The sequence below is a fragment of the Oncorhynchus clarkii genome, chromosome 1 (assembly GCF_045791955.1).
Source record: "Oncorhynchus clarkii lewisi isolate Uvic-CL-2024 chromosome 1, UVic_Ocla_1.0, whole genome shotgun sequence".
In the NCBI taxonomy this organism is placed as follows: domain Eukaryota; kingdom Metazoa; phylum Chordata; class Actinopteri; order Salmoniformes; family Salmonidae; genus Oncorhynchus; species Oncorhynchus clarkii.
In genome coordinates, this window is record NC_092147.1 from 58366584 (window position 1) to 58389719 (window position 23136).

General features: G+C 41.6%; 1 protein-coding gene across 1 annotated transcript; it reads left to right on the plus strand.

Annotated features, from left to right (window-relative positions):
• Positions 1 to 632: 632 nt before the first annotated feature.
• On the plus strand, positions 633 to 22290 carry LOC139416668 (putative ZDHHC-type palmitoyltransferase 6). Its single transcript, XM_071165622.1, has 10 exons — positions 633 to 949; positions 7915 to 8050; positions 8486 to 8596; positions 12297 to 12429; positions 12818 to 12996; positions 13230 to 13303; positions 13461 to 13623; positions 13735 to 13820; positions 16972 to 17162; positions 21134 to 22290. The coding sequence occupies exons 1-10, from the start codon at positions 838 to 840 to the stop codon at positions 21608 to 21610; spliced, it is 1662 nt and encodes a 553-aa protein (XP_071021723.1). The 5' UTR covers positions 633 to 837; the 3' UTR covers positions 21611 to 22290.
• Positions 22291 to 23136: the final 846 nt, after the last annotated feature.

Genomic DNA, 23136 nt, shown 5'->3' on the forward strand with positions numbered 1-23136 from the left:
AATTCATAACATAGTAAGTAATAGATGATGGACATCCACAAAATAATACCATACCACCATAACATATCATAGTAGATGGAGAGTATTGGGTTTACATACAGAATAATACTAAATGCTCTGCGACCAGGTTGCAGCCAGCACTGCATGGTTTTATTTCTAGGAACACAAGTTAAAAAATACATATATATTATGAATACAACAAATACAAAAAAACTGAAATATACAAACAAGAGTACATAAACCTAACAGACGTATTACATATCAAGATTTATTTTACATTTGTTAAATACTTTTATGGTGCGTAATGCTTTTTTGTTTTTACATTTACTGATCATTTCAAAATAATATTTAAATTATATCTTAAATAATGTGAAGAGGGGTTTGTTCTCTGCCCACTTCATTTTATGGATAAATAATTTCCCATGAAAGATAAACAAATTAACAATGAAAGTTCAATCAGGGTCCATATCATTTGGATCAAAATAAAACATAAACATCAGAGTCTCTCAAATTAACATTATAATAGTCGTTTCTTTTCAAATAAAATATTCTAGGAGCACAAGTCGTGATGAGGAAAACTCAGAGCCGGGTCACGTGTGAATATATCTATTCAGATGCGCTAGGCGGGGTCTGTCCTGCCAACTGCAGTCTAATCTAACGTGAACGTAGCATGCGTGACTGTAGACAGTTTAAAGACAACCACAAAAAAATCAAAATCCTTGATAGACAAGGGTCTTTACTAAATGAACGTATGATTGTTGTTACAATGTATCGTCTCTGTAAAGATGTGTTGTTTACATTGACAGAGTGATAGTCAAGCGTCACATTATTCGCATTATGCATCCGATGCCTAGGATCGACGGGGACATTTTTGACTGTATCCAACGAGGGAACATTGATCAGTGTGCACATTTCATTCAACATGATCGATCTATCCTCAAAGAGAAAGGTACGTTTATAGGCCTGCCTATGCATTTTTGTAGTATGCATTAGCCAACCATTTACTGTACACACATTTGGGGAATGAATGTTATTTTCGATCTTTTTTAAATCCAAAAGCCTACCATATTGCAGAAGAGCATTTGTGGAAACCAAGACTGTTCTCAGGACAGGCCTGGTAGCTAGATATTTTTGCTTCGGAGACAATTTCAACAAACCCAACCCTTTTCGTGCGCAGCCGGCTATACAAGTAAATGTATCCCCGTGGAGCGGTTCGTACATAACATTGTCCATTCAGGCTGCAAAGGTGTCTATTTCCTCTTTAACTCGATTTAATGGCGAGAAGAAAACAGGGAAATACGCATACTTTATTTATGAAACACCATGCTACAATGCTTGTCCCGGATGTCGCATACTGTGTTCTTTCAATCAGGTTGCAGCGGTCCATTTTTTTTCAACCCTGGGGTGTAATCATTAGTCCAAACAGTACCGTTTTGCTACTAAAACAGAGGAAGGCCCGAAACATTGTAAAAGACTCCAGCCACCCAAGCCATAGACTTTTCACTTTGGTACCGTCCGGCAAACGGTACCGGAGCATCAGCTCTCGGGCCAACAAGCTCTGAGACAGCTTCTACCCCCAAGCCATGCTGTGCTGTTGTCTTAGGTCTCTCTTTATGTAGATTTGTGGTGTCATTTGTCGTGATCTGTGTTTTGTCCTACATTTAAATGTTTAATCCCAGCCCCCATCTCCTTCATTGTAAATAATAATTTGTTCTTAATTGACTTGACTTAATTGGTCAAATGGTCAATTGACCATTTTTACCAGAGGTGGACTCAAGGATGATCAATGGAAATAGGATGCACCTGAGCTCAATTTAGAGTCTCATAGCAAAGGGTCTGAATACTTATTTAAATATGGTATCTGGTTTTTTAAAATATTTTTTTATAAATTAGCAAAAAATTCTAAACTCAGGATTTTTTTTCAATCAATTTTAGAATAAGATAACTATGCACTGTATATACAATGCCTTAAGAAAGTATTTACACCCCTTGACTTTTTCCACAAAAAAATGACAATTAAATCCATTTTAAGCCAACCTTGTAACACAACAAATTACAATTAATTGTAATTTTTTTGTCAACGATCTATACAAAATAATGTAATGTGGAAGAAAAATTCTAACTTTTTTGTAAAAAAAAAATATATATACATACACACTATTTTGATTACAAAAGTACTCAAGCCCTGAGTCAATACATGTTACAATCACCTTTTGCAGTGATTACAGCTGTGAGTATTTCTGGGTAAGTCTCTAAGAGCTTTGCACACCTGGATTGTACAATATTTACACATTATTCTTTTAAAAACCCTTCAAGCTCTGTGAAGTTGGTTGCTGATAATTGCTTGACAGCCATTTTAAAGTCTTGCAATAGATCTTCAAGCCAATGTAAACTGTATCTTGGCCACTCAGGAACATTCAATGTTGTCTTGGTAAACAACTCCAGCGTATATTTGGCCTTGCGTTTTAGATTATTGTTATCCAGCTGAAAGGTGAATTTCTCTCCTACTGTCTGTTGGAAAGCATACTGAACCAGATTTTCCTCTAGGATTTTGCCTGTGCTTACCTCTATTCTGTTTATTTTTATCCCCAAAAATATTCTAGTCCTTGCCAACAACAAGCACACCCAGAACATGATGCAGCCACCACCATGCTTGAAAATATGAAGAATTGCACTCAGTGATGTGTTGGATTTGACCAAAATATACACCTTGTATTAATCTTTGGAATATATATACTTCTTGTCACCCTGTCATTTAGGCTAGTATTGTGGAGTAACTACAATGTTGTTGGTTCTAAGCTGACATATGGAATTGTTTTAAGAAGGTCATACCATGGATCATTTAGCCATTTGATTTGGAATTGTAGGACCCCTTTAGGTATCAAAAAATATATATTTAAAAAGTTAAAATATACAATTTGGCCTTTACTACTACAGTATAGCCCATAGAAATGCATCGAATAACACATTCATTAAAAAAGACAGTCACAAAACTACCGACGTACTTCCATTCATTTATATGGGTTACCTTTAAACGAGGCCCGTGTCATTTTGGGAGGGGAGGGGTCATAGAGCAAAACGTGTTCGTGAGATTCTCCCCTTTCTATAGAGGGGTTCGTTTGTAGGCCAAACTGTTCTGATCCTACAGATGTGTTTGTGAGAAGACAATTTTAAGGATGTCTTCTGGTCTGACAAACAGCGCTGTAGCTCTGACACTTTTCACCTGCCATATGAGTTCTGTTATACTCACAGACATCATTCAAACAGTTTTAGAAACTTCAGAGTGTTTTCTATCCAATACTAATAATAATATGTTATTATATTAGCATCTGGGACAGAGTAGGCGCACTATTCATCCAAAAGTGAAAATGCTGCCCCCTATCCCAAAAAGGTTAAACATGGTTTCCCATTCTTGTTCAGTGAACCATAAACAATTAATGAACATGCACCAGTGGAACGGTCGTTAAGACACTAACAGCTTACAGATGGTATGCAATTAAGGTCACAGTTATGAAAACTTAGGACACTAAAAGAGGCCTTTCTACTGACTCTGGAAAAACACCAAAAGAAAGATGGCCAGGGTCCATGGAGTCATTAAAAGTCGTTTTTCAACCACTCTCCAAATTTCTTGTTAACAAACTATAGTTCTGGCAAGTCAGTTAGGACATCTACTTTGTGCATGACACAAGCAATTTTTTCAACAATTGTTTACAGACAGATTATTTCACTTATAATTCACTTTATCACAATTCCAGTGGGTCAGAAGTTTACAATACACTAAGTTGACTGTGCCTTTAAACAGCTTGGAAAAGTCCCGAAAATGATGTAATGGATTTAGAAGCTTCTGATAGGCTAATTGACATCATTTGAGTCAATTGAAGGTGTACCAGTGGATGTATTTCAAGACCTACATTGAAACTCAGTGCCTCTTCGCTTGACATCATGGGAAAATCAAAATAAATCAGCCAAGACCCCACCCTGTACAACTGGGTCCTGGACTTTGACTGGCCTCCCTCCGCTGATCCTTAACACTGGGGTCCCACAAGGGTGCGTTCTCAGCCCTCTCCTGAACTCCCTGTTCACCCATGACTGTGTGGCCATGCACGCCTCCAACTTAATCATCAAGTTTGCAGACGACACTACAGTGGTAGGCTTGATTACCAACAACAACGAGACGGTCTACAGGGAGGAGGTGAGGGCCCTTGGAGTGCGGTGTCAGGAAAATACTCACACAACGTCAACAAAACAAAGGAGATGATCGTGGACTTCAGGACACAGCAGAGGGAGCACCCCCCTATTCACATCGACGGGACAGTAGTGGGGAAGGTGGAACATTTTAAGTTCCTCGGCGTACACATCACGGACAAACTGAAATGGTCAACGCACACAGACCGCGTGGTGAAGAAGGCGCTGAAGAAATTTGGCATCCTGAGAGCATCCTGTCGGGCTGTATCGCCGCCTGGTATTGTAACTTCTCCGCCCACAACCGTAAGGCTCTCCAGAGGGTAGTGAGGTCTGCACAACGCATCACCGGGGGCAAACTACCTGCCCTCCAGGACACCTACACCACTCAATGTCACAGGAAGGCCAAAAAGATCATCAAGGACAACAACCACCCGAGCCACTACCTGTTCACCCGCTATCATCCAGAATGCGAGGTCAGTACAGGTGCATCAAAGCTTGGGACCGAGAGACTGAAAAACAGCTTCTATTTCAAGGCCATCAGACTGTTAAACAGCCGTCACTAACATTGAGTGGCTGCTGTCAACATACTGACTCAAATCTCTAGCTACTTTAAATGTATCACTAGTCACTTTAAACAATGCGACTTTATGTAATGTTTACATACACTACTCATCTCATCTATATACTGTATTCTATAACATCTACTGCATCTTGCCTATGCTGCACGGCCATCGCTCATGTATATATTTATATGTACATATTCTTATTCATTCCTTTACACTTGTGTGTGTATAAGGTAGTTGTTGTGAAATTGTTTGATTACTTGTTAGATATTACTGCACGGTCGGAACTAGAAGCACAAGCATTTCGCTACAGTCGCATTAACATCTGCTAACCATGTGATCAATACAATTTGATTTGAAGTGGTAGGCCACACAAGCTCCCAGAACGGAAACGCAGAGTGCTGAAGCGCGTGTCCTCGGTTGCAACACTCACTACCGAGTTCCAAACGGGGTTTTCATGGCCGAGCAGCCGCAGACAAGCCTAAGATCACCATGCGCAATGCCAAGTGTCAGCTGGAGTGGCGTAAAGCTCGCTGCCATTGGACTCTGGAGCAGTGGAAACGCGTTCCGAGTGATGAATCATGCTTTAGCATCTGGCAGTCCGACAGACAAATCTGGGTTTGGCGGATGCCAGGAAAACGCCACCTGTCCCAATGCATAGTGCCAACTGTAAAGTTTGGTGGAGGAGGAGGAATAATGGCCTTGGGCTGTTTTTCATTTTGAAACTATCAGACCAGGGGTGAAAATACAGATTGCTAAAACTTGATTGGCTTAACACGGTACGCGACATCCGGGACTAGCAATAGCCACTCTAGCATGGTAGTGGAAAATGGTGTTTCATAAAGAATGTATGCATATTTTTTTATTTTCTCCCACCTTCTTCAGTTAAGGAGGAAACCGACTTTGGGCTAACCACACTATTCTAAGGCCACATCCGGGTAGTGTGCCTAAATTATCATATCGTTATTCTCTGGAATTTTTTCTTAACTTCTATAAGTAAATGCTGAATAATAAGTATGTCAGAGGTGATCATACTGAGATGATTGTTGTCAGAGCTTTTCGAGGAGCCTTTTTCACACAGCTATCGCTTTGCAGCATCAAACATGCATGAGCAAATTGCTTTGTTACAGGCAGCAGATATTGATACATATGTATATGTGTATATACACTGCTCAAAAAATAAAGGGAACACTTAAACAACACAATGTAACTCCAAGTCAATCACACTTCTGTGAAATCAAACTGCCCACTTAGGAAGCAACACTGACAATAAATGTCACATGCTGTTGTGCAAATGGGATAGACAACAGGTGGAAATTATAGGCAATTAGCAAGATACCCCCAATAAAGGAGTTGTTCTGCAGGTGGTGACCACAGACCACTTCTCAGTTCCTATGCTTCCTGGCTGATGTTTTGGTCACTTTTGAATGCTGGCGGTGCTTTCACTCTAGTGTGGGTTGTAGACTCCGTCTCATGCTACCACAAGTGGCTCAGGTAGTGCAGCTCATCCAGGATGGCACATCAATGCGAGCTGTGGCAAGAAGGTTTGCTGTGTCTGTCAGCGTAGTGTCCAGAGCATGGAGGTGTTACCAGGAGACAGGCCAGTACATCAGGAGACGTGGAGGAGGCCGTAGGAGGGCAACAACCCAGCAGCAGGACCGCTACCTCCGCCTTTGTACAAGGAGGAGCAGGAGGAGCACTGCCAGAGCCATGCAAAATGACCTCCAGCAGGCCACAAATGTGCATATGTCTGCTCATACGGTCAGAAACAGACTCCATGAGGGTGGTATGAGGGCCCGACGTCCACAGGTGGGGGTTGTGCTTACAGCCCAACACCGTGCAGGACGGTTGGTATTTGCCAGAGAACACCAAGATTGGCAAATTCGCCACTGGCGCCCTGTGCTCTTCACAGATGAAAGCAGGTTCACACTGAGCACATGTGACAGTCCCAAGACGCCGTGGAGAACGTTCTGCTGCCTGCAACATCCTCCAGCATGACCGGTTTGGCGGTGGGTCAGTCATGGTGGGAGGTGGCATTTCTTAGGGGGGCCGCACAGCCCTCCATGTGCTCGCCAGAGGTAGCCTGACTGCCATTAGGTACCGAGATGAGATCCTCAGACCCCTTGTGAGACCATATGCTGGTGCGGTTGGCCCTGGGTTCCTCCTAATGCAAGACAATGCTAGACCTCATGTGGCTGGAGTGTGTCAGCAGTTCCTGCAAGAGGAAGGCATTGATGCTATGGACTGGCCCGCCCGTTCCCCAGACCTGAATCCAATTGAGCACATCTGGGACATCATGTCTCGCTCCATCCACCAACAGACTGTCCAGGAGTTGGAGGATGCTTTAGTCCAGGTCTGGGAGGAGATCCCTCAGGAGACCGTCCGCCACCTCATCAGGAGCATGCCCAGGCGTTGTAGGGAGGTCATACAGGCACGTGGAGGCCACACACACTACTGAGCCTCCTTTTGACTTGTTTTAAGGACATAACATCAAAGTTGGATCAGCCTGTAGTGTGGTTTTCCACTTTAATTTTGAGTGTGACTCCAAATCCAGACCTCCATAGGTTGATAAATTTGATTTCCATTTATAATTTGTGTGTGATTTTGTTGTCAGCACATTCAACTATGTAAAGAAAAAAGTATTTAATAAGAATATTTCATTCATCCAGATCTAGGATGTGTTAATTTAGTGTTTCCTTAATTTTTTTGAGCTGTGTGTGTGTGTGTGTGTGTGTGTGTGTGTGTGTGTGTGTGAAGATGGTAAGATTGGTTAACACCACTACTGGCCATATTCCACCTAGTTTAAAATCATACAACATTTAAGGTCCAGCATTCCATCACAGTTCCAGAATGCATCACCACTCACTGTTCTTAGATGACTGCTGAAAACCGACTCCTGATGTCTCTTGTTGGGATTTTGTCATGTCTAGTTTAACTACTCATCTCAGATCATTGATAATCAGTCTATCCTTTCAGACAGACCTCCTGTGACAGTATGGCAGGAAGTCACAGCAGCTAAAAAGACCGTGGTATAGAGACAATAGTAGACCTACTGCTCTTTGGGTGGTTAGGTTGGAAGTGACTAAGTAATAAAATACATGTGATCATTTACAGTTATAGCACCCTAATCATCTTTGTGTCGGTCTGTATCTGCGTCTGTGTGTAGGCTGGGGTGGTTTCACTCCTCTCCACTTTGCAGCCCTCCAAGGTAACCGTTGGATAGTTAACCTGTTGCTAAGCAATGGAGCTGACCCCAACCTGACCTGTGATGCAGGAATGACGGCCTTCCATTTAGCCTGCAGGTCAGTAACACTACCTGTCTCCTACCACTTCAGTATTAGCAGATTTTAATGGATTGAATAGGTCCCCCTATCCAGTCCTATTAGATCTATGGAAAGGGACTAGGGGAAGAGTGTTGGGCCCCTGGAGCATCTAGAAATGCCCCTGTCTCTCCCTCTTCTCCCTGAAATGTGTACTTGTACACTCCCCCTCATTGATGTGAAAGGAATGGACTGGTGTAAGAAATATGGTGGAACCTCCCTCCAGCCTGTGCTTACATCAGTCCAATGCTTTGAAATCCTTGAGGGGGAGTGATCAAGTGCAAATCAAATTGTATTGGTCGCATATACATATTTAGCGGGTATAGCGAAAAGCTTGTGTTCCTAGCACTAGTAAAGAATTAATTGTACTATTAATGCTAGTAATTATTATTGACTGTAATGTCTGTGTCTCTCCAGGCATGGTAATGTATATGTGATGCACCAGATTATGCAGCATGGAGCTGATCTACGCATAGTAGACCATCAGGGAAAAACCGCCCTACACCATGGAGTGTCTGGAGGCAACATGTAAGAACACACACACACACATAGCTACATAATATTACACGTGTGTGTGTGTCTGTGTCTGTCTGTCTGTCTGTCTGTCTGTCTCAGCAAAAAAAAAAACGTTCTCTCACTATCAACTGTGTTTATTTTCAGCAAACTTAACATGTGTAAATATTTGTATGAACATAACAAGATTCAACAACTGAGACATAAACTGAACAAGTTCCACAGACATGTGACTAACAGAAATGGAATAATGTGTCCCTGAACAAGGGGGGGTCCTCGTGGACTGCACCAGATTTGTCAGTTCTTGCTGTGACATGTTACCCCACTCTTCCACCAAGACACCTGCAAGTTCCCGGACAATTCTGGGGTGAATGGCCCTAGCCCTCACCCTCCGATCCAACAGGTCCCAGACGTGCTCAATGGTATTGAGATCTGGGCTCTTCGCTGGCCATGGCAGAACACTGACATTCCTGTTTTGCAGGAAATCGCACACAGAACGAGCAGTATGGCTGGTGGCATTGTCATGCTGGAGGGTCATGTCAGGATGAGCCTGCAGGAAGGGTACCACATGAGGGAGGAGGATGTCTTCCTTGTAATGCACAGCGTTGAGATTGCCTGCAATGACAACAAGCTCAGTCCGTTGATGTTTTGACACACTGCTCCAGACCATGACGGACCCTCGATCCCGCTCCAGAGTACAGGCCTCGGTGTAACGCTCATTCCTTTGACGATAAACGCGAATTCGACCATCACCCCTGGTGAGACAAAACCGCGACTTGTTTTCAATTTTTTTAATTTTCAATGACTGGATGGGAACAGTGGGTTAACTGCCTTGTTCAGGGGCAGAACTACAGATTTTTACCTTGTCTGCTCGGGGATTTTATCTTGCAACCTTTCGGTTACTAGTCCAACGCTCTAACCACTCTAATCACCCCTGGTGAGACAAAACCGCGACTCGTCAGTGAAGAGCATTTTTTTGCCAGTCCTGTCTGGTTCAGTAACGGTGAAATACTTCCACAGGTACACCTCCAATTGACTCAAATGATGTCAACTTGCCTATCAGAAGCTTCTAAAGCCATGACATAATTTTCTGGAATTTTCCAAGCTGTTTAAAGGCACAGTCAACTTAGTGTATGTAACCTAGTGACCCACTGGAATTGTGATACCGTGAATTATAAGTGAAATAATCTGTCTGTAAACAATTGTTGGAAAAATGTATTGTGTCATGCACAAAGTAGATGTCCTAACCGACTTGCCAAAACTATGGTTTGTTAACAAGAAATTTGGGGAGTGGTTGAAAAATGAGTTTTAATGACTCCAACATACGTGTATGTAAACTTCCGACTTCCACTGTATGTGGACCCTTTGAAATTATCTGGATTTCTACATAAATTGGTCATGAAATTAGATCTGATCTTCATCTAAAACACAACAACAGACAAACACAGTGTGCTTAAACTAATAACACACAGATTATTGTATTTTTCTTGTCTATATTGGAATACATAATTTAAACATTCACAGTGTATCAAATCAAATCAAATCAAATTTTATTTGTCACATACACATGGTTAGCAGATGTTAATGCGAGTGTAGCGAAATGCTTGTGCTTCTAGTTCCGACAATGCAGTAATAACAAGTAATCTAACTAACAATTCCAAAACTACTGTCTTGTACACAGTGTAAGGGGATAAAGAATATGTACATAAGGATATATGAATGAGTGATGGTACAGAGCAGCATAGGCAAGATACAGTAGATGGTATCGGGTACAGTATGTACAAATGAGATGAGTATGTAAACAAAGTGGCATAGTATAGTATAAAGTGGCTAGTGATACATGTATTACATAAGGATACCGTCGATGATATAGAGTACAGTATATACGTATGCATATGAGATGAATAATGTAGGGTAAGTAACATTTATATAAGGTAGCATTGTTTAAAGTGGCTAGTGATATATTTACATCATTTCCCATCAATTCCCATTATTAAAGTGGCTGGAGTTGAGTCAGTGTCAGTGTGTTGGCAGCAGCCACTCAGTGTTAGTGGTGGCTGTTTAACAGTCTGATGGCCTTGAGATAGAAGCTGTTTTTCAGTCTCTCGGTCCCAGCTTTGATGCACCTGTACTGACCTCGCCTTCTGGATGATAGCGGGGTGAACAGGCAGTGGCTCGGGTGGTTGATGTCCTTGATGATCTTTATGGCCTTCCTGTGACATCGGGTGGTGTAGGTGTCCTGGAGGGCAGGTAGTTTGACCCCTAGGCTAATAACTTCTCCAAAACCTAATTGGAGTCAGGAGTCAGCTAATGTGGAGTCCAATCAATGAGACGAGATTGAAGATGTTGGTTAGAGCTGCCCTACCCTTTAAAAAACACTCAAAACATTTTTGAGTTTGCTCTTCACGAGAAGCTTTGCCTTATGTGAACCATGCCTCGAACGAAAGACATCTCAGAAGACCCGAGATTTAAAAAATTTGACTTGCATAAAGCTGGAATGGGTTACGAAAGCATCTCTAAAAGTATTGATGTTCATCAGTCCACTGAGACAAACTGTCTATAAATGGAGAAAGTTCAGCACTGTTGCTACTCTCCCTAGGAGTGGCCGTCCTGCAAAGACGACTGCAAGAGCACAGCGCAGAATGCTCAATGAGGTTAAGAAGAATCCTAGGAGTGTCATCTAAAGACTTACAGAAATCTCTGGAACATGCTAACATCTCTGTTTATGAGTATACGATACGTAAAACACTAAACAAGAATGGTGTTCATGGGAGGACACCACGGAAAAAGCCACTGCCGTCTAAAAAAAACATTGCTGCACATCTGAAGTTCGCAAAAGAGCATCTGGATGTTCCACAGTGCTACTGGCAAGATATTATGTGGACAGATGGAACAAAAGTTGAGTTGAATGGAAGGAGCACACCAACATCAACCTCATGCCAACTGTAAAGTATGGTGAAGGGAGTATCATGGTTTGGAGCTGCTTTGCTGTCTCAGGGCCTGGACAGCTTACTATTGTCGACGGAAAAATGAATTCCCAAGTTTAACAAGACATTTTTCAGGATAATGTAAGGCTATATGTCCACCAATTGAAGCTCAACAGAAGTTGGGTGATGTAACAGGACAACGACCCAAAACACAGAAGTAAATCAACTAAATGGCTTCAACAGAAGAAAATAGTCCTTCTGGAGTGGCCCAGTCAGAGTCCTGACCTCAACCCGATTGAGATGCTGTGGCATGACCTCGATAGTGCTTCACACCAGACATCCCAAGCATATTGCTGAACTGAAACAGTTTTGTAAGGCGGAATGGTCCAAAATTCCTCCTGACCATTGTGCAAGTCTGATCCACAACTACAGAATGTTTGGTTGAGGTTATTGCTGCCAAAGGAGAGTCAACCCGTTATTAAGTCCAAGGTTTTACATACTTTTCCCACTCTGCACTGTGAATGTTTACAGTGTTTTCAATAAAGACATGAAAACATATTATTGTTTGAGTTATTAGTTTAAGCAGACTGTGTTTGTCTATTGTTGTGACTTAGATGAAGATCTGATCAAATGTTACGACCAATTTATGCAGAAGTACAGGTAATTTCAAAGGGTTCACATACTTTTTCTCGAACCACGTATGTATGTGTGTTGTGCATCAGTGACATATGTCACGCCCGCACGCACACACACAAACGCGCACACTTACCCCGCGTCGTGTCTCCTAGTGTTGCGATGCAGTACCTGTGGGAGACGGGAATGTTCAGGTGGTGCGATGGAGACATGTACAATGTCACACCTCTACACCTGGCTGCTGATGCTGGCAACACCGAGGTGATCCGCTACCTGCTCCGAAACAAGGTGAGGTGGACACACTTACTTGCTTGGAGAGTAAGTCTGATGATGACTCCCATGTTCCCCTTCTATTGTGGAGTTTTGCTATGGAGTTTACCTTACAGAGTTAGGTGCGTCACGATATCTCCTTTCTCCTGGAGTGTGCACTCATTCACTACTTCCCACAAATGTAAAATCTTTAAATTAGTGGAAGCGGAGGAAAGTGGGAGTTCAGCCATATTTCCAGGCAGGTCTGTTCAAGTCAGTCAGAGGTGAACAAGTGCACAACCTCTGTAACATGCGCTGCTTGCTGAAAGAGCTGGGGCCCGATGGAGCACTCGGCTGCAGTACCCTTCAACTATTTAGGATTGCTGCCTCACTATTTAAAATGTGCGTGTGTGTGTGTGTGTGTCAGAGGTGTATGGTGGAGACTGTGGATGAGGATGGGTTGACAGCGGTCCATGTGGCATCAGAGAGAGGCTGTATAGAGATGTGTTGGACGCTACTACAGAGATCAGGCTTCAGGATACTACACTTGAAGACCTACAGCGGACACACGCCACTGGACCTCTGCAGGCAGGGAAGGACATTCAGGTGGGTCGCAATAGCTCTAACCTTTACCTGGGTATTAATTAGGCACAAAACGGAGGACAACAGACAAAAACAGGGACTTGTCTAATAAGGAACTTTTATTTTCAGGTGCAAAAAGTTTTAAAACGTTTTCCATTGTGTGACAAATGCCACCCAGGAATATATCACACTGTCAACCTCTTCTGTCCCATTGCCATACCACCATCACTTTCTGTGTTGGGGTTGTATTTCCACAGACATCTGCAGCTGGCCAAACTACTGACCCGCTACATGAAGGAGCCACCCTTCAGCAAACCTGAAGAGTCACCAAGTTAGTGCTACGCCTTTAGTCTCTAATGAGGCTGTGATAAGTTTAACTGTAATAAACATTGTGTGCCAACGAATCATGTTCATGTGTATAATTGTTTGTGTGTATCCGTGCATGCGTGGATCTTTGTGTGTGTGTGTGTGTGCGTGCGTGCGTCCAGTCCTGTACTACTGGACATTATTCTTCCCGTGTCTGATCGGAGGAGTGATTCTGATTATCGCAGCGATGTTGGGGGGCTACGGAGGGATAACGTGCGCCGTCCTCTTCCCTTGGCTGGCCAGGAGTATTTTCTCCCAGTTACACCGCATGACCACCTACCAGAGGTACAGACTGTGTGTCTATGTGTGGCCTAACTGTGTGTTTGTGTATGTCTGCGTTATACATTATATTCATCCATTGTATTGTTCTTTGTTCCATTAACTGTTGTGTTGCAGGTTGGCCAACCCCGTCTACCTAGGGACTATGATAGCTGGACTGTTCCACTCTCTAGTCTGTTTCTACTACAAAATACTGCCGCCTAATATCCTTTATCTTAGTGATACTGTACTGCCTAATGTATACATACAATTGAAGTCGGACGTTTACATACACCTTAGCCAAATACATTTAAACTCAGTTTTTCACAATTCCAGATATTTAAACATAGTAAAAATTCCCTGTCTTAGGTCAGTTAGGATCACCACTTTATTTTAAGAATGTGAAATGTCAGAATGATAGTAGAGAAAAGGATTTATTTCAGCTTTTATTTCTTTCATCACATTCCCAGTGGGTCAGAAGTTTACATACACTCGATTAGTATTTGGTAGCATTGCCTTTAAATTGTTTAACTTGGGTCAAACTTTTCGGGTAGCCTTCCACAAGTTTCCCACAATACGATGGGTGACATTTGACCCTTTCCTCCTGACAGAGCTGGTGTAATTGAGTCAGGTTTGTAGGCCTCCTTGCTTGCACACGCTGTTTCAGTTCTGCCCACAAAATTTCTACACGATGAGGTCAGGGCTTTGTGATGGCCACTCCAATACCTTGACTTTGTTGTCCTTAAGCCAATTTTCACAACTTTGAATGTATGCTTGGGTCATTGTCCATTTGGAAGACCCATTTACGACCAAGCTTTAACTTCCTGACTGATGTCTTGAGATGTTGCTTCAATAAATCCACATAAATTTCCTCACTTATGATGCCATCAATTTTGTGAAGTGCACCAGGCCCTCCTGCAACAAAGCACCCCCACAACAAACAGTTCTATTTTTGTTTAATTAGACCAGAGGACATTTCTCCAAAAAGTACAATCTTTGTCCCCATGTGCAGTTGCAAACCGTAGTCTGACTTTTTTTATGGAGGTTTTGGAGCAGTGCCTTCTTCCTTGCTTTGCTGCCTTTCAAGTTATGTCAATATAGGACTCGTTTTACTGTGGACATAGATACTTTTATACCGGTTTCCTCCAGCATCTTCACAAGGTCCTTTGCTGTTGTTCTGGGATTGATTTGCACTTTTCGCACCAAAGTACGTTCATCTCTAGGAGACTGAACGCGTCTCCTTCCTGAGCGGTATGATAGCTGCGTGTTCCCATGGTGATTATACTTGCATACTATTGAACGTGGTACCAAGGATGAACCAGACTTGTGGAGGTCTACTATTTTTTTCTGAGGTCTTGGCAGATTTTGTTTGATTTAACCATGATGTCAAACAGAGGCACTGAGTTTGAAGGTAGGCTTTGAAATACATCCACATGTACACCTCCAGTTGACTCAAATTATGTTAATTAGGCTATCAGAAGCATCTAAAGCCATCAAATCAAATCAAATTTATTTATATAGCCCTTCGTACATCAGCTGATATCTCAAAGTGCTGTACAGAAACCCAGCCTAAAACCCCAAACAGCAAGCAATGCAGGGGTAGAAGCACGGTGGCTAGGAAAAACTCCCTAGAAAGGCCAAAACCTAGGAAGAAACCTAGAGAGGAACCAGGCTATGTGGGGTGGCCAGTCCTCTTCTGGCTGTGCCGGGTGGAGATTATAACAGAACATGGCCAAGATGTTCAAATGTTCATAAATGACCAGCATGGTCGAATAATAATAAGGCAGAACAGTTGAAACTGGAGCAGCAGCACAGTCAGGTGGACTGGGGACAGCAAGGAGTCATCATGTCAGGTATTTCTGGGGCATGGTCCTAGGGCTCAGGTCCTCCGAGAGAGAGAAAGAAAGAGAGAATTAGAGAGAGCATATGTGGGATGGCCAGTCCTCTTCTGGCTGTGCCGGGTGGAGATTATAACAGAACATGGCCAAGATGTTCAAATGTTCATAAATGACCAGCATGGTCGAATAATAATAAGGCAGAACAGTTTAAACTGGAGCAGCAGCACGGTCAGGTGGACTGGGGACAGCAAGGAGTCATGTCAGGTATTCCTGGGGCATGGTCCTAGGGCTCAGGTCCTCCGAGAGAGAGAAAGAAAGAGAGAATTAGAGAGAGCATATGTGGGATGGCCAGTCCTCTTTTGGCTGTGCCGGGTGGAGATTATAACAGAACATGGCCAAGATGTTCAAATGTTCATAAATGACCAGCATGGTCGAATAATAATAAGGCAGAACAGTTGAAACTGGAGCAGCAGCACGGCCAGGTGGACTGGGGACAGCAAGGAGTCATCATGTCAGGTATTCCTGGGGCATGGTCCTAGGGCTCAGGTCCTCCGAGAGAAAGAAAGAGAGAAGGAGAGAATTAGATTCACACAGGACACCGAATAGGACAGGAGAAGTACTCCAGATATAACAAACTGACCCTAGCCAAATACTGGAGGCTGAGACAGGATGGGTCAGGAGACACTGTGGCCCCATCCGAGGACACCCCCGGACAGGGCCAAACAGGAAGGATACACTTTCTGGAGTTTTCCAAGCTGTTTAAAGTCACAGTCAACTTAGTGTATGTAAACTTCTGACCCACTGGAGTTGTGATACAGTGAATAATAAGTGAAACAATCTGTCTGTAAACAATTGTTGGAAAAATTACTTTTCTTCCAAATGGACAATGACCCCCAAGCATTCTTCCAAAGTTGTGGCAAAATGGCTGAAAGACAACAATGTCAAGGTATTGGAGTGGCCATCACAAAGCCCTGACCTCAATCCCATAGAAAATTTGTGGGCAGAACTGAAAAAGCGTGTGCGAGCAAGGAGGCCTACAAACCTGACTCAGTTACACCAGCTCTGTCAGGGGGAATGGGCCAAAATTCACCCAACTTATTGTGGGAAGCTTGTGGAAGGCTACCCAAGTTAAACAATTTAAAGGCAATGCTACCAAATACTAATTGAGTGTATGTAAATATATATGTGTATAAATATCTACAGTGGGGCAAAAAAGTATTTAGTCTGCCACCAATTGTGCAAGTTCTCCCACTTAAAAAGATGAGGCCTATAATTTTCATCATAGGTACACTTCAACTATGACAGACAAAATGAGAAAAATAAATCCAGAAAATCACATTGTAGGATTTTTAATTTATTTATTTGCAAATTATGGTGGAAAATAAGTATTTGGTCAATAACAAAAGTTAAGTGGGTTTTTAAGTGGGAGAACTAGCACAATTGGTGGCTGACTAAATACTTTTTTGCCCCACTGTATATAAAAAAATGTGTGGCCTACATGTAGTATATTGTTGGTTGAGCCTTAACCCGCTGTGACGCTTGTGGGGGGATAGTGTTCTGGGTCATGTGTCGCTGGTCCAGTTCTCTATGGTTTTGGCCATGTTCTGGAAGATTCTAACCCAGGATCCTGGGGAGCTGGGACCGGGAGATGCAGATCCTCGCTTCTCCTCCATAGCAGACCTGCTGGAGAAAAAACAGAATCCTCAGAGGTTCTGCATCTACTGTGAGGTGAGGAGAACCAATCCATTAATCAATGCCTTTTCCCACATCTTTTTTTCATCCATCCTCCATATTCCCGAACAAAACTGTGCACATCCACAGAGAACTACATTTCCTAAATGCTCACCAAACAGCGCCTCGATCCAGTCGGCAGTTTTCTTTATCTAGATTACTCAACTTGGGCAAATGTGTTGAGACAACAAAGAAATTTATGTACCCAGAACTTTCCTGCCCCAGAATTTAGTTAACTAAAAATCGTGTTGCAGCAGATTGCCTTGATTTAAAACTTAACTCAACTTAAAAAAAATAAAATAAAATGTTTTACAGTGGTGTTCATCAATAGCAGCAGATGTAATAAGCTGAGTTTTCTGTAAATGTTTTGTTCAAATGTAAAATATATTGTTACTTAATTGAATTTCGGGTATTTTTGGGGAATTGCCAACACTGTCACTTAAAACCAGGGGTTGAAACCAAAATTACTTTCCAATCGTTTCATTCTGAACAGAACCATCGGTTGCAGTCCAAACACTTAAAAGACAGACCCTCATCCACTTACCCTCACCTTATGCCCTTGGGGGAATCCCCGTCGCCATCTTGGCGGGTGTTCCAAATGAGTAGCCAAGCAAGGGAAGTTTGTAACGTAAGCCCCTCAGCCCTCGGTTTTAGTCAGCTTTGTGAGTGTACCATTATGTTCACTCCTGGCCTGAAACTCCCCATAATTCAATTTGCGGCGATTGTACATCCGTTAAGAAAAGTCTGCGAAAACTTTTAAAAATATATATCAATGGAGAAGTCAACATACAAGAATAAACTAATGCAAATAAGTTAGACATTTTGCTACTACGTAAAAAGTAAATGGTTTTGTTTGGTTATCTTTTGGAAATTGTAGAGATGAAACATTTCCCTTGTTCTGAAGTTCCAGCTAGGCAGGCTAACGTTAGTTAGCTAATTTATTTGCTAGCTATTACACAGTAGGCTTATATTAATAATGAAATATTTAATATGTAGACATACACTCATAATTGACTGTAGTGCATATAAAGCACCCACAAGTTACCTACCGGTGGCTGGAAACACAATCATCGCGTGATGAATGAGTGACAAATTTCTAGCCAAGGGTGGCCCATTTAAAAATCATTCCTGTCTTCTTTTTCTTTTTTTGGAGAAAAATCAGTATACATACAAGAACTATACAGACAATGATAACATATGCTAGGGGGCACAACAAATGACAGGTTATAGAAAGACCTTAAAAGATGCACACATATTGATTGTTTTAACAGCGTTCTTATTAAAATAATGTATAATGGTCTTAATATACTGCTCGATTTCCTTATAGAGAACAGTGTTTTTTTTATTAGTGAATTTACATTTTTTTAATATGAAATTTTGCCATTAGCACAATTAGATTTATAAGGTAAAATTGTTTTTCTTTATCTTTATTATGGTTAAGGAAACCGAGCAGCACATTCTCCCATTAAAAAACAAAAGTCATCAAGAATATTAACGATTATAAAACCGTGAATATCTTTCCATAATTGTTTTACATGTAGACAATGCCAAAATAAATGTGAAACTGTTTCTGGGTGCTCAACACAAAAAGTACAATCAATGTTAATGTATTTTTGACTTTCTTCAGGTAAGGATTCGCTGGGTAATACTTATGGATCATTCTGAAAGGGACCTCCTTTGACCTTGTTAACAAGCAAGTATGTGTGGTAATAACCAGACTTTTTTTCCCAACAGATAATGTATTCCATTAACTTGTGACATAAGGGATGGATACAATATCCCTTTGAAATAAAGCACGTATAGATCTGTTGTTCTGAGGGAGCAAGGAGAAACATATTTTCCCTATTGGAGAGTCAACTGGATTAAGCGAGGGTAGGTCAGGAAGGTGAGTTCTGGTTACACCTCTAAATAACATGAGAGTTCCAGATGGAATAGCATCAAAGACTATGGCGAACTCTCTAGGTGTTACAGGGATATTGTAACGAGATAAAAAAAAAAATCCTCATAATTGAGTAACAATCTTTCTGCATTAAAAAGTTGACTCACCAGCAGGATATGATTATTGAACCAGTTGTTAAAAAATAAAGCCTTTCTATACAAAATGTCCTTACTGTTCCAAATGAAATACCTGAGGGGAAAAATTATGTTTATATATTAACGACCACGCTACGAATACTTGTCTATGAAAAGCAGATAATTTTGCAGGAATCTTATCAATGTTATAGTTACAAAGTAACAAAATTGAAGCCACCAAAACGGGAGAAGAAATAATGAGGGATGAAATTCCAAATTGAAGTAGGATTCTTTACAATTAATCTTAAAAGTATTATTCAAAGTAGGAAAATCTACAAAATTGTGTACACCATATTCATGAGTTCATAACGACAAATTTCCTAATATAATGTGTACGATTTTTCCAGGTGAAGTTGAAAAGCATCTGGTCAACCGCTTTACCTATTTTGTTGTCAAGATATAGGGACTCCTTCCTTCTTAGCCCTCCAAGTGTATACTCCTCAGGCGTCATGAGACGTCAACAGAAATATCCACTTCATTTGAAGTCTGAGGTGTTAGGGTGTGTCTAAGTGTTTGGACCGTAACCATCATTTTTTTGGATTCCGTTCCGACCAGAAAAATAAAGTTCTGAATCGGTTCTAACCAAAACATAGTAACGGTTTATATAGTTTATTTCTGTTCCTTTTTAAACCTCAAAACTATATTTTTGTACATTTAGCTAGACATTAAATTACTTAACCAATGGATAGAACAGCTTGCTATGTAGCTACATGCTTTGGACAACAAGTGTAGGGTGTGCGAGATGCAACTGAAATTTCGCAGAGCGCGCTGGGCATCTTGTTGTTATGACATACATTATCTGAACAAGGCCCATGGAATTATACATACGGTGGAGTGGCTTCTATGAAGGAACTTTTTAATGTCTTTGAACTTCAGCGAGTTGGTTTAACTAACGTTGGACTTAGAGAATTAAAATAACGCGTCTTACCTTTCTGTAGTTAATAAATCCATTGTGAAACGTGATAACTGTGGTATCTGTAACTAGCATTGAAAAGTAAATCCATTCTAATAAAAAAATCTCCCTAATTTTTGAATCATGCTTGTAACGTCAGTAGCTGCCGTAGACTATGCTTTCGAGGAGGGGAGAGGCAGATGGCCTACACACTGTTACAAACTTCCAGCTGGCAGGCAGACACTGGAATACGTTTGAGTGACAGCAAGGGCTTTGCATAGACTCCTTGTTGCGTTTTTTGTGGGACTGAAAAAAATAATGCCCAGAACGTTAACCGGTTCCCATGCTTTGAAAATAACTGTTCTGTTATGGAATAGTATAGATCACTTTCGCTCTGGTTCTGTTCCTCAAATTTCGTTATTTTACGGTTTTCAGTTATTTTCCCTGAACCGGTTCCAACCCCTGCTTAAAACAGTTGTGTTTATGATATGATTTATAGAAGTGCATAGATGCGATAAACAAGTCAATCGAACTCGAACATAACCATGTAATTGCCATGGAAACACGTGGGGGAAAGAACCAGTCTCCCCATTGCCCTCCAGCAAAATTTGCCTACATTTAGGCGTATTTCACTCTATTGAGGTACAAATTGGAGTATAATGCTTGTATGGATGTCAACCCCAACACATGTTCATGTCATTACCAATCAACTGCATTGGTTAAAAAAAACAACTGACTACCACCATCTAATTATATGAACTGGAATTAGCATTTAGTAGTCACTTCTTCTAAATCTGAAAAGGGACATCTTCTACATTTTAATGCACGAAAACAGACATATATCCAAATGTAACTTAAATACATAAATCGTGACGGATTTGACATATCCACTTTGCTAGATCAAATGTGCTAAATGTGCACCAATCTGGTCCGCATCTATCCCTTCTCAAGTTAACCACTCAAACAGGAAGTGTTTCTCACTGCTGTTCCCTCTCTTCTCTAGTTGTTCCAGCCAGACCATACTAAACACTGCAAATTGTGTGATGTGTGTGTGAGGGATTACGACCACCACTGCCTGTTCCTGAACCGCTGCATTGGTAGGGGAAACCACCGCCTCTTCATCATCTTCATCCTCTCCATGGCCGCAGCACACCTCCTTTTTGTGGCTGCGGCAATTTACCACCTGTATGTGGTGGTGGTGTCCCTTGAGGACCAGTCGTTGGTTAGGGCAGTAGCTAAACAGTTCTGGGTGGTCACATTGACAATAATGAACGCTCTGACAATCCTTTGGGAGGCTTGGCTGTTGACAGAACAGTTTGATGCCATCGCCATGGGGACTACAACCTACTTCAAACCTACCTGCGAGACTCGGCAACGGTCACTAGGACACCGCTGGACAACGGTTCTTACCTTCCTATTGGAGGGGAGGAGACGGTTAGATTATGGACAGACGGAGGACAATATCTCCATAGACATTTAGACAATATGCACTCTAAAACCTGTGGTATAATGAAGAACAATGTATATATGAATTCTATATTCCATTCTTGAAACCAACTGGATCATCTGTGAGACTGTTAGCATGGTGAGCTAGAGTCTAGGCATTACCTTGGGAAGCTAATACCGCTATTAAACATATAACAAGTGGTGTGTAGACCAGAATTGGTTCTAATAGATCTTAACATTAGAGATTCCTTAGATTGTCTTTGGGGGTGTGGTCGTCAATATATCTGTTTAAACTTTATACTTGAACATAGGTATTGAAAACGTATACTTTTAACATATAGACTACAGTAGACTGAATGCGGAAATCTTGCCAGCTAACATGTCACACTCCTCACATAACGCACTGACTTAACACTATGTCCTGGTTAAGCATTTCCTATGTATACAGTACATGTAGAGCTAGTTTTATGTGATGCTCTGAGCTATTTTAAAGCTGACAGTACTTCTACAACAATGTAGCTAGTTTATGAACAACTGATCTTGCGCTGTCCTGTGAAGGATCCCACTATTTTACTACAGTATATCCCGTGGAGTTAGCTTTCTGTTTTACATTTTTAATGCATTGGTGTATTTAAAACAGTGTTTCGTGGGAGATAACTGGTCACTTGAAACGTGACCGGTTTCTTTTTACTTAAATAAAAAGTAATATGATGATGTGATGCGTGCCTTTATGTTATTGGTGGCGTAAACCATAGCTAACAGTGACTAGACTTTAGCTTATAAGTACAATGTAATTTGGCTAATCGTATGGCTATGTTAGTTCAGGGAGCTAACACAAGTCTACAGGTCTCAGGCAACATGACTTATTAGGCAAGAGTGGTTCGACATGTAAAACCACCTTCGTCACATGTTAACATTGGCTAATAACATGTCGTGACTCTGCCCTACTCTATAGCAAAACCAAGACTCAGCACTGCTAACAGACCACATCCAGTCATCTCCCGTTACTCTCACTGATTTCCCATGGGGACATATTGCTAGATTAAAGGATGATGATTCAGTAGCCATCTAAGCGTGGTGTAGTCAGGTAATGAATATACTGTACAGTGCCTTCGGAAAGTATTCTAACCCCTTGACTTTTCCCACATTTTGTTAGGTTACATCCTTATTCTAAAATGTATTAAATTGTTTTTTCCCCTCAATCTTCACACAATACCCAATAAAAAAAAATGAAATATTACATTTACATAAGTATTCCGACCCATTACTCAGTACTTTGTTGAAGCACCTTTGGCAGCGATTACAGCCTCGAGTCTTCTTGGGTATGACGCGACAAGCTTGGCACACCTGTATTTGGGGAGTTTCTCCCATTCTTCTCTGCAGATCCTCTCAAACTCTGTCAGGTTTGATGGGGTGCAGCAACGCACAGCTATTTTCAGGTTTCTCCGGAGCTGTTCGATTAGGATTAAGTCCGGGCCACTCCCAAAACATTCAGAGGCTTGTCCTGAAGCCACTCCTGCATTGTCTTAGCTGTGTGCTTAGGGTCATTGTTCTGTTGGA